The 12,103-nt window shown below is 40.3% G+C and overlaps 1 protein-coding gene and 1 long non-coding RNA gene across 3 annotated transcripts; both read left to right on the forward strand.

The window, feature by feature from the left end:
* Positions 1-134: 134 nt before the first annotated feature.
* LOC115202419 (C-type lectin domain family 4 member M-like) lies at positions 135-7,479 on the forward strand. Of its 2 annotated transcripts, XM_029766556.1 has the most exons (4): positions 135-429; positions 2,229-2,324; positions 6,793-7,125; positions 7,244-7,473. In XM_029766556.1, the coding sequence occupies exons 1-4, from the start codon at positions 351-353 to the stop codon at positions 7,417-7,419; spliced, it is 684 nt and encodes a 227-aa protein (XP_029622416.1). In that variant the 5' UTR covers positions 135-350; the 3' UTR covers positions 7,420-7,473. The 2 variants fall into 2 exon arrangements, with proteins under 2 accessions (XP_029622416.1, XP_029622417.1); XM_029766557.1 differs by lacking the exon at positions 2,229-2,324 and having other exon boundaries at positions 7,244-7,479.
* On the forward strand, positions 7,480-9,081 carry LOC115202420 (uncharacterized). Its single transcript, XR_003879966.1, has 2 exons — positions 7,480-7,579; positions 8,366-9,081. It is a non-coding gene; the product is annotated as an uncharacterized LOC115202420 (long non-coding RNA).
* The last annotated feature ends 3,022 nt before the right edge of the window (positions 9,082-12,103 follow it).

A 12,103-nucleotide genomic window follows, 5' to 3' on the forward strand; every position in this document is an offset into this window, starting at 1 on the left:
AGGAGTCAGTTAGAAAGGTAATCATACAGTAGATATTACCATTAGGAGTCAGATAGAAAGGTAATCATACAGTATATATTACCATTAGGAGTCAGTTAGAAAGGTAATCATACAGTAGATATTACCATTAGGAGTCAGATAGAAAGGTAATCATACAGCAGATATTACCATTAGGAGTCAGTTAGAAAGGTAATCATAAGTAAGTCAATACTGTAAGTAAAAGTAAGTTAGAATCATAGATATTACAATAAGAGGTCAGACAGACTGAATTTGTTGATTAATTGATTGATTGGGGTAATCATTGATATTCGGTTCAGTTACTTGAGACGGCCGACTACGTCAACAAACAGATGATTGAATTAAACAAAGTTAATGAAGAAAACCAGAACAGAGCAACGAGGAGCGTGAAGACTGAGACCCATCTCTCAGGTACAAATAATTATCTTTCTCTCTCTCACACACACGCAGATGCAGAGAGGTATGAACGCACAAAACGAACGCACACGTATGCTGGCACGTGCACACACACTAATAGCCCATCATAGAAAAACACTTGTTCATTTTGTATTGTTCTGTCTTCCGTGTGGTTCAGCTGGTACAGAGCCTATAACAAACACACACTGGATACCCCACCACTGTTTTTGGTAAACAGCTGAGGGGCTGGTAACCTGAAACAGGCTCTGTGCACCTGGTGACCTGTCCGTTTCTTCCGCTCAGAGAGCCGTAACCACTCTCAGAAAAATGTACGCTGCAGAAATGTAACCACTCTCAAATTCATAGACAGAGCTATGTATGACTGGTACTGTATGTAATTCATAGACAGAGCTATGTATGACTGGTACTGTATGTAATTCATAGACAGAGCTATGTATGACTGGTACTGTATGTAATTCATAGACACGGCTATGTATGACTGGTACTGTATGTAATTCATAGACAGAACTATGTATGACTGGTACTGTATGTAATTCATAGACAGAGCTATGTATGACTGGTACTGTATGTAATTCATAGACAGAACTATGTATGACTGATACTGTATGTAATTCATAGACAGAACTATGTATGACTGGTACTGTATGCAATTCATAGACAGAGCTATGTATGACTGGTACTGTATGTAATTCATAGACAGAACTATGTATGACTGGTGTCACGTCCTGACCAGTATAAGGGTTATTTGTTATTGTAGTTTGGTCAGGACGTGGCAGAGTGTATTTTTTTTATGTGGTTCGGGGTGGTGGTTTATTTAGTAGGGTGTTTGATTTATTATTTCCGGGTTTTGGTTTATGTTCTATGTTTTGTACTTCTATGTTCTTTCGGGGTTTGGGTATTTCTATGTGTAGGTTAATGGGGGGTTGGACTCTCAATTGGAGACAGGTGCTTTCTCGTTGCCTCTGATTGAGAGTCCTATATATGGGTAATTGTTTGGGTTAGTGTTTGTGGGAGATTGTTTCTTGTTTTGCGTCTGTGAGCCTTACAAGACTGTTTTGTTGATCGTTCGGTCTTATTTTGGTGTTTTCTTGGTTCAAATAAATATCAAGATGAGCATCCACATTCCTGCTGCGTTTTGGTCCTCCATTCCAGACGACAACCGTGACAACTGGTACTGTATGTAATTCATAGACAGAACTATGTATGACTGGTACTGTATGTAATTCATAGGCAGAGCTATGTATGACTGGTACTGTATGTAATTCATAGGCAGAGCTATGTATGACTGGTACTGTATGTAATTCATAGACAGAGCTATGTATGACTGGTACTGTATGTAATTCATAGACAGAGCTATGTTTGCAAGGACTGACCATCCATGGGATCAAAATTATAGTTTTACCCATCTGAGTCTACAGTGTTTGTTAACAGTTCCATGGTAGAACAAGCTGATTTTTTGGGTCCTGATGTGGTTAGAAAGTTAAGCTCATGAGGCATTTACAGTATAAGTTACATTCTTCAAGAATCAATGGCGAAATACAATTAATGAAAAAAATTTGAATAATGTGATATAGCAATCACAGATTGCACCTTTAAATTGTGTTACAGGAATCACAGATTGCACCTTTATATGATGCTTCTGCTATATTGTGTACTTTGGAAAATTGTTGCTGCCACCCACAATGGAAATGTTTGGTTCTCAGAAATCTAATATTAGTCGTTAGTGATGTTGGATGATGTTTGTTCTATTGTAATCATAATGTAAGATGGTGTGCGTTCCTGTTTCTCTGCAGATGGAAGACTAAGACTCTACAGGCTGGCTGCTGTGTGTTTTGGAGTGCTGTGTGTTCTACAAGTCATTCTCAACATCTCCCTGAGACTGGCTTTCTGTGAGTGAGGTTGTGTCCCAAATTACACCCTATTAGCTCAGTACTTTTGACAGTGCACTATGTAGGGAATAGAGTGCCATTTGGGACTCTTCTCCATTTAGGACTAGAATTCCATTTTATAACGGACTACATTTGAACAGGGCAGAAATTTATTTTATTATCAAACTATAGTTATGTACTCACAAAGCAAGTGTTGGGGTAGGTTCTTTGTTCCTAGTTCTGTACTTACAAGTATTCATAGACTGTGCATGCGTTTCAAGTTTGAGAACGTTTACAATTTATCCTTCCGTTTCTACCGATCCGCGTGTCAGTTATGATTTTCATAAACACGTTTTAGTGGAACATTTTCATTTAAATAGTAACGTATTTGTTTTTCAAAATAATTGTCACATGGTTAATAATACAAAACAAAATTACATCATTTATTAGACGCGCTTATCCAGAACGACTTACAGGAGCAATTAGGAGTAAGTCCCTTACTCAAGGGCACATCGACAAATTGTTCGCTCTTAACCGCTATGCTACCTGCCGCTTCAAACCGGAATTTAAAGGAGAAATTCCACTAATGGGAGAGCACCAGCCTCTGCCATATGGACACATTTATACACCGTGATTCTTGGCCTAAAGAAATGAGTGCATACACGAAGAGATATCCTAAGGCAATGTAGCAGTAGGCCAAGAACTTCCATTGTCAAGTAGAACAAATAAAATCAGAAAATGTCCTGATGAAAATGTAGATTCTTTGAATCACATTCATCTCTCTACTTGTCATGTCTGCCTCTCTTTCTACCTTGCTATCATTAGTGAAGCGCAACATTGTATCAAATCAACTGTATCCAGCCCAATTACTGTATATAGGAAGGTCCGTCCCGAAGCTAATGCTAGCGAACTTGCAACATTTGATCAACTAGCCTATTCCGGTCCTCAGAGTTTTTTTGCTCCAGTGAGCTCATGATAGACACAGCTGTTTTTGCTGGAAGGGAGATGTGCTCAGGTATTTTGAAATTTCCACTGGATATACGGGATCCTCAGAGCATGACATTTTGCTTTTTCACAGGAGGACTGGTGATTATCGAGGGGGAGAGTGTTGGAAAGATTTTTCAAATACTGTGAGGAAAAGTATGCTGAATAACTGTGAATTGAATTAAAAATGACTTAGAAGCTCAGCTAATTAGTGGTGTTGAGTTAACATGATCAGAAGTCAGACATCCCCAAATGGTTACTTTCCTATATTTGCGCAGCAGGCCAGTTAGACTACTTCTACACATGCTCTGGCTCCCTGGCTCTGTCAACATTAAGAGGACAGAGAAACCAGACACATGCTCATTGCCCAAATGGAGCGCTGGACCAACTCGGCCATCAGGCTCTCCTCCACCAGCGTCATGTTGGCAGTGAACTCATCAGGGAGGAACAGAAAAATACTGACATCATCCTGCATCTGAAAATCTGCAGAGAGAGGGGAAAGGAGAAAGAGGCAAGGAAAAATACAATGGAGGAGAGATCCGATACTTTCAAAGTGGTCCTGATATTCTTCTGGTAACCAGCGCTTGACTTGGGCAGGATCTCACCGGAGCAGAGTACCAGCACCTCAAATGTTCTACTGCTTGAGCTCCTGTTCCGCTTAAGGAATATCAGCTCAAACGTATTGTGGAGGTCCTGCACCTAAATATAAAACAGTACCGGAACCCAAAATGACTACTGGAACCTATTTCAGTCAAAGTCAAGCACTGCCAGTAATGAAAACCATCAATGCTCAAATGTTTCTTTTTCCAAAAATGTGACAAAAACTAAACTGCATCAGCTCTACTTGACTACATAAGGCGTCTACAGTGCATTCGAAAAGTATTCAGACGCCAGAAACCTTTCCCACATTTTGTTACAGACTAATTCTAAAATTGATTGAATCATTTTTTCTGTCATCAATCCACACACAATACAACATAATGACAATATGAAAACAGGTTTTTAGAATTTTTAGCAAATGTATAAAAAAAATCATAAACAGAAATACCTTATTTACATAGATATTCAGACCCTTTGCTATGAGACTTGAAATTGAGCTCAGATGCATCCTGTTTCCATTAATTATCCTTGAGATATTCTACAACGATTGGAGTTCACCTGTGGTAAATTCAATTGACTAGATATGATTTGGAAAGGCACACCCCTGTCAAAATAAGGCCCCAGAGTTGACAGTGCATGTCAGAGCAAAAACCAAGCCAACTCCGAGACAGGATTGTGTAGAGACACAGATCTGGGGAAGGGTACCAAGACAGTTCTGCAGCACTGAAGGTCCACAAGAACACAGTGGCCATCATCATTCTAAAATGGAGACTCTTCCTAGAGCTGGCCAATCTGAGCAATCGGGGGAGAAGGGCCTTGTTCAGAGAGGTGACCAAGAACCCCATGGTCACTCTGACAGAGCTCCAGAGTTCCTCTGTGGAAATGGGAGAACCTTCCAGAAGGACAACAATCTCTGCAGCACTCCACCAATCAGGCCTTTATGGTAGAGTGGCCAGACGGAAGCCGCTGCTCAGTAAAAGGCACATGGCAGTCCGCTTGGAGTTCGCCAAAAGACACCAAAAGACTCTCAGACCATGAGTATCAAGGTTCGCTGGTCTGATGAACCCAAAATGGAATGCTTTGGCCTGAGTGCCAAGCGCCACGTCTGGAGGAAACCTGGCTCCATCCCCACGGTGATGCATGATGGTGGCAGCATCATGTGGGGACGTTTTTCAGCAGCAGGGACTGGGAGACTAGTCAGGATTGAGGGAAAGATGAATGGAGCAAAGTACAGAGAGATCCTTGATGAAAACCTGCTCCAGAGGGCTCAGGACCTCAGACTGGGGCAAAGGTTCACCTTCCAAAAGGACAATGACCCTAAGCACAAATTCAAGACAACGTGGGAGTGGCTTCGGGACAAGTCTCTGAATGTCCTTGAGTGGCCCAGCCAGAGCCCGGACTTAAACCCGATCGAACACCTTTGGAGACACCTGAAAATAGCTGTGCAGCGATGCTGCACATCCAACCTAACAGAGCTAGAGAGGATCTGCAGAGAAGAATGGGAGAAACACCCCTTATATAGGTGTGCCAAGAATGTGGTGTCATACCTAAGACATCTCAAGGCTGAAATCGCTGCCAAAGGTGCTTCAACAAAGTACTGAGTAAAGGGTCTGAATAGTTATGTAAATGTAATATGTTTTTTAATATTTAATGAAGTTGCAAAAATTTCTAAAAACCTGTTTTTGCCTCATTATGGGTTATTGTGTGTAGATTGAAGAGGGGAGAAAACAATTGAATCAATTGTAGAATAAGGCTTAACATAACAAAATGTGAAAAGTCAAGGGGTCTGAATACTTTCCGAATGCGCTGTATTAGCCTTGGATATCAACCATTCAAATTTAGTGGCCATATTGAGTAAAATATTTTCTATCAGCCTATGTCCTTCAGCAAAAACATTCCCACTGGTCGTCAATAGTTAACACAGCCACAAAGTCATAATTATGGCTAAGCCCTGCCCATTTCCACAACTTCTCTTCTTAAAATGTGCTTTTAAACCTAACCTAACTAAAGAAGGCTAAGTTTTATGTGTTGGTCCACCAGACCTTCTGAGCATTTGGGCGGAAGTGTCTGGGAACAAGATTAGATGTAATGTGACTAAAAGGACTTAACTTTAGAGCGTGTTTCATCCTTCAGCACAGCATGTCACCCTTTCTATGTTTATATCATATTCAACATAGTTCGTTATGTCACATTTGACATGGGTGATTATATCACACAGTTATGCCACATTTATGAACCCTTTACACAGCATGACATACACTTAGATGCTTAATAACACATTTATGTAGTGCTTATGAAGGCTTTATGAAGCCTTTGATATGAAGGCTATATGAAGCCATTATAAGCTGAAGGTCAGACCATGAAGATCAGGCTATATTATGAAGTTATTATTTGAGAGCATTGAATATTAAATCCCAATTAGTGAAAGAATTATCAACCTAGCTAACTAGCAGATTTACATCAATCATCATCAATAATCAGCTGATAGTCTGTCCACTTTTACCGATGTCAATCATGTATTATGTAACCAGTGGTGAAAAAAAAGTGTATGACATCATTATTTCTCAATCAAAGTATGTACCGACAGATGGCATTTTATGAATATCTTTACAGAATATACATAAAATGCCTCCTCAGATTACAACGTCTGACTATATCCACATTGTCTCAAGAACATGTTATATTCTTAACACCTTCCTACACCAAGTCAGGAACAGCAAATTTCAAAATAGACTGTAAACATCAATGTCAATCATCAATGATAATTCATCACATTTTACTGGTGAAATGTAAACACTGTATGCCAATCATCTCAGTCATTATCATGGGAATATGCATTTAGATTTCTTGAATTACTGTTTCGTGAGTGAATTAACCAGTAGCTATATGCTTCAATCCTTTCCAGATAACAGAGGCAATGTGACTGCAGAGAAAGACCTGCTACAGACCTGTTACAACACCATGACTGAAGAGAGAGACCAGCTACAGACCAGTTACAACACTCTGAATGAAGAGAGAGACCAGCTACAGACCAGTTACAACACCCTGACTAAAGAGAGAGACCAGCTACAGACCAGTTACAACACCCTGACTGAAGAGAGAGACCAGCTACAGACCAGTTTCAACACCCTGACTGAAGAAAGAGACCAGCTACAGACCAGTTTCAACACCCTGACTAAAGACATACACCAGCAATATAGGGAGAACAATGATCTCATGTCAAAGTTCTCTAATCTGAGTGAGTTTACCTGATAAATGATCATAACATCACATCTAATATGCAGTAAACTTGTGTTCTTATTCTACAATACTAGGTGCAGAATAACAAGATGGAAATTCATGTTTTTGTCTTGTAGAACAAACCTGTCCTGAAGGCTGGCAGAAGTTTAACTCCAGGTGGTACTTTATCTCTACTGAGACTAAAACCTGGGAGGAGAGCAGAGATGACTGTGTGAAGAGAGGAGCAGACCTGGTGATCATAAACAGCAATATGGAACAGGTGAGAGAGAATCAAACATCTCTTGGTCAGTAATGTACCTTCCAGTAATTAACACATGTAGTTGACAATATCAGTATCTTTGTCACCAACAGGAGTTTCTCTTTGGCCTCAATAAGAGAGCCTGGATTGGTCTGACTGACTCTGTTACTGAGGAGACCTGGAAGTGGGTGGACGGCACATCACTGACCACAAGGTGAGAGATTTGACCATTTTACCTTTTGATATGGAGATAAAAAAAACAACAATGATATATTGCTTCCAATCATGTTCATAAAAAGTGTTGTTTCCACTCAGAAATTTCATTCTACATGCACTAAAGATATATCTTAAAATGTCATTAAAAAAAATACAATAAAGTTTTGGTTGTTGGTCCAATAAAGACTATGCTCATATTAATACTGAAAAACATGTCTGTATTTACATTAACCCCTTTTTGTTTTGTTTTTTTGCACTGACTCTCTTGCACTGACTATGCACACTAACAGACTCTACCCACACACTCACACATAGTTACACGGATACTCAACTACACACATACATGTACACACAAAACACACAAGTATTTAGACGCCACAATTCAGTCCCATTCAAAATCCTATTTTCCCTAACCCTTAACCAAACTTTAGCTCTTAACCCTAAACATAATTCTAACCCCAACACTAATTCTAACCTTAACCCTAAACCCCTTAGAAATAGAATTTAACACATCCACACACGCTCTCTCTTTCACAATCTTCACACTCACTGTGCTACTCTGTTTATTATCTGTCCTTATTGCCTAATTACTTTTTATTTTGTTGTGTTACTATTTTCCTTTTTTTTAGCAAATGTTTCATTTCTTTCTTACTTTTTAACTCTGCATTGTTGGGGAAGGACCCATAACTAAGCATTTCATGGTAAAGTCTACACCTGTTGTATTTCGCACATGTGACAAAATACAATTAATAATTTTTTTTTCTCCGTCTTGTTTAACCTGCAGTTACTGGTACACACTGCAGCCTGATAATTATGGTGCCAACCCAGCAAATCGGGAGGAGGATTGTGTTGAGCTGAACACAGAATCATGGTATCCTGTAAAGGCATGGAATGACCTGTCATGTTTAAACAATCGTTACTGGATTTGTGAGAAAGTTGTTTAACAACACCATGAGAACAGAGGAGGCTGGTGGGAGAACTGAAAGGAATTTTATAATATCTGTACATTACAATTCTACCTGTGATTGCAAAAGTACAATGATTAATGTTTTGCTTGAGATTAAGAATCAGTGATTGACCTTGCAAGTGCATGAAAAGGTCAACTGTACAAAGTCATATGTCTGTGTGTTGAAATTATACTTTGGGTAACAGATGGATAAAGGGAACCAAGAGTTCCTGTTGTTGCTATGTTCCAGTCTTACTTCTGCTTGCACATGATAGCAATAATGGGAAGAGTGATTGGGAAACTGACTGCCAATAACACAATAAACTGAACTCTGCCTAGCAGAGACATCTTTGTATTAGCAACTATTAATTATGAGCTTATATGGTGTTAAAGTTAAGGGACATCACCCCTGGCGGTGTGATCTTCAGTAGGGGATAAAACTGAAAAACACCATCTTTTGTGCTGAGTGTGTTACTTGCAAATTACTGTAAGTGTATACCCCGGGTTGCAATCCGGCTTGAAATCCTTATTAAACAAACTAACCTCTGATCAAAGAAGTTTCCTGTGGTCACTTGTGTGCACATAGGGCAGAATTTCCCTTACAATTCTTGGCGACGAGGACGGGATGGATAATGGCAGTCTTCAACTGATTCCAGAGTGAAGACAGTCAAATGTGCACGAGGGTCACCAGTGACCCAGGGAATTCTCACTCCACATAGAGGTTGGAGCAGATGAAACCCGCCTGAAATAACTGGAGCAGGGGAGACTGTCTACTCTATCCTAAACACATTTAGATAAGGCCTGGACTCTTTGATCAAGTGTCAACAAGCTTAGTTTTATGAAAATAGCGAGCTCAGTGAATGATAGAGATAGGGGTAGAGTCCTCTTGAAAGAAGGGCCTTTTGGGGTTTTCTCTATTATTGGGATTGGAAGGGTCCTTTCTCAAAAACGTTCCCAAAAGCTTTCTCAAAAAGTGGTTTGAGTCCTCTGCAAGAGGGCTGCTGAGGGATGCTGAGCAAGAAGGGTCTATTCTCTTATAGGGGTTGGCTGATTGGGAGATGGGGACAGAGTCCTCTTGAGAGATGGGAGTATGAATGGGAGATAGGGGTAGAGTCCTCTTGAAGAAGGAAATGTATTAATGTATAAAAGATGTTGTCAGCGAGGATGTAATGTTAAATTAGAAACTGTAACGTTGAGCGTTAGCCGATTAGAAAACTTATTGGGAGAGTGTGGTTTGAAAGTAGTGGTTTGGAAGATTGTGGCAGCATCGTGGTGTAAACGGGCTGTTAAAGTACTCATCAGACATATACTGGAAAAGTGAGAGAAGTACATTTAGGAGAAGATATACTTTGGAGTTCTTTACCATTTGGGGGAAAAAGAGCTCGGGATTATTATTATATTGAACAGTCTTAAGATCAGTTTTTTCCCCATTTGTAAGCATATGTAAAATGATTGCTTGTTTGTACTGTTACTTGTTAAACTGTAAAGAAGAATCCTTTATACTGATCAATATTGTTTTTCTGTATTTTACTGAGGAAAATGGAAAACAAAAAAGGAAAACCGGTGGTTCCTGAGGACACCGGACCGAACTGATCCATGACGAGACTATTGGGAGAGTGGGCCATGAGTGAGATTCCACTGTGGCACAAGGAAGGTGGTTTTCCACTAGGAGGGACATTACGCATGAAGAAATACGACGGAGACCTGAGGACTATGAAAGACTAAAGAAAATGGGAAAGCCAGGAGTGAACTGGGGGCTATTTAGAAAATGGGAAGTGCACAGAGTTGTGTGTATGAACTGTGTGGGATGAGAGTACAAAGAGCCAGATGAGGTCTGGGAACACATGAAACATGAAAGACAATTCTCAGATATAGAAGAAAAGGATAAGACAAAGAAAGACACCAAACTACAGATCAGCTGGTTTTCTACCAAGGGAAATCCCCAAATCCACAACCATATGCTTCACATCCACAACCATATGCAACCGGAGGGCTGCCGAGAGGAAAAGGAGCAGGTCACTCGCGGAGTGGTGGAGGACAATCCCGGGGAAGAGGCCGTGGCAGAGGAAATTCAAAAATGTTAATCTGCTATACCTACAATCAACCTGGACACACTTCCCCTTCATGTCTACAGAAAGGCTGCTTTGTACACGGCCAAACTGGTCATTTTAAGACAATCAGAAAGCAGACATTGCTAAATGGGCACTTTCCAACACATAAACACATTCTGGAAAGAGTTGCACCAAAACTCCCTCACATCCCCCTCCCCTTCTTATTGATGCAACATTTTCAGTTATACTCAAAACACATTATCATCACACATATTTTAGATGCTTTTCACTGACAGCCGCAACTCAATCAGCTACCTATTGCCACACCGACTACCCATTCGCGGGCCTCACAAACACATTTAAAGAAGCTAAAAATCTTCTGTGGCTAGGTCATGCTCCCTGGTGAAGTGTGTTTAATGATTTAATATAGACAGGTGTATGGAAAGGTGGGAAAGCAGGCAACAAGCTTAAGTCTGCATATTGTTCCCATAGAAAAGCATTGGGATTTTACTGGACATATTTTGGCGAGAGTGAGCCCTCTCGCTTTGCCTCTTCCTCTCTGTTGAAATTATGTCACCCGAGAAAGCAACCTATTGAGCGAAACAGCAGCCCTCTGAGATATGCAGCCCGTGTATCTGATGCTGTCTGGTCAGAAATCGTATGACATTCCATACTCTTTTGGTCCAGACAGCATCAGATACATGGCGACACATACCGAAGATGAGTGAAGCTGTTTTGCTCGCTTGGATGCTTTAACTGAGATTGATGCGTCTTTCGGTTGGCGCGCTTCTCGGTCAAATAAATGATCAATATTTCAATATTTTATTTGGATGGGTAAGGAGGGGCGGTAGGGCGGGCTATGCCCCCTAAAACACCGCACATAACCCCGGCCCTGATACAAATCTGTCAATTTAAGCTAAAGATATATGTTTTGCCTTGGATAAATCTCAATCCACACACACACCAATGTTGCACTTCTGAATCTGCAGTGAAAAGTGTCAGAGCGAGAGCGGTGTTTGTCAGCTCATGAGACATCCCGAAAATCGGTCTTCTCACAATAATATGAGACTCACAAACTGATGGTTTTCTCCGTTTTTTTGTTCTACGACCCCCATAATCGTCTTGGGACTCCTCTGAAGTCAGTAGAGCCGATCTGTCAGTTTATGTCTGTAGCGTCCGAATAGTTTGGGCTACACACTAATAATACCCATATGTGGAATGGCGGGTCTCTCACAAACACGTTTTCTACAGGACGCCCATAAGCCTTACAATACTAATTTGAAGGTCCCTGGTACCAGTTAAAACATTTGATGGAAGTATAATGGAGATAGTTTAGTGGCAAAAACAAGGAGTTAAATACATGTACAAATTATCAAATAAAAATATTTTCCTGATCCTTCTTATATCTCTCAGATATACGACAGACTCTTCAGAAGAAACGTTATTTTTTTGATTTTATTTGACAGTCTGTTCCATGTAGTGAACCTGTTATTCAATGTGTTTGCATGGACTAGTAGCAGAAAGG

This window comes from Salmo trutta, chromosome 11 (genome assembly GCF_901001165.1).
Source record: "Salmo trutta chromosome 11, fSalTru1.1, whole genome shotgun sequence".
Taxonomy (NCBI): domain Eukaryota; kingdom Metazoa; phylum Chordata; class Actinopteri; order Salmoniformes; family Salmonidae; genus Salmo; species Salmo trutta.

Coding starts and splice junctions, on each gene's coding strand:
- LOC115202419 (XM_029766556.1), top strand. CDS start 351: ATGATTGAATTAAACAAAGTTAATGAAGAAAACCAGAACAGAGCAACG. Junction 430..2,228: donor GACTGAGACCCATCTCTCAG/GTACAAATAATT, acceptor GTTTCTCTGCAG/ATGGAAGACTAAGACTCTAC. Junction 7,126..7,243: donor GTCAAAGTTCTCTAATCTGA/GTGAGTTTACCT, acceptor TTTGTCTTGTAG/AACAAACCTGTCCTGAAGGC.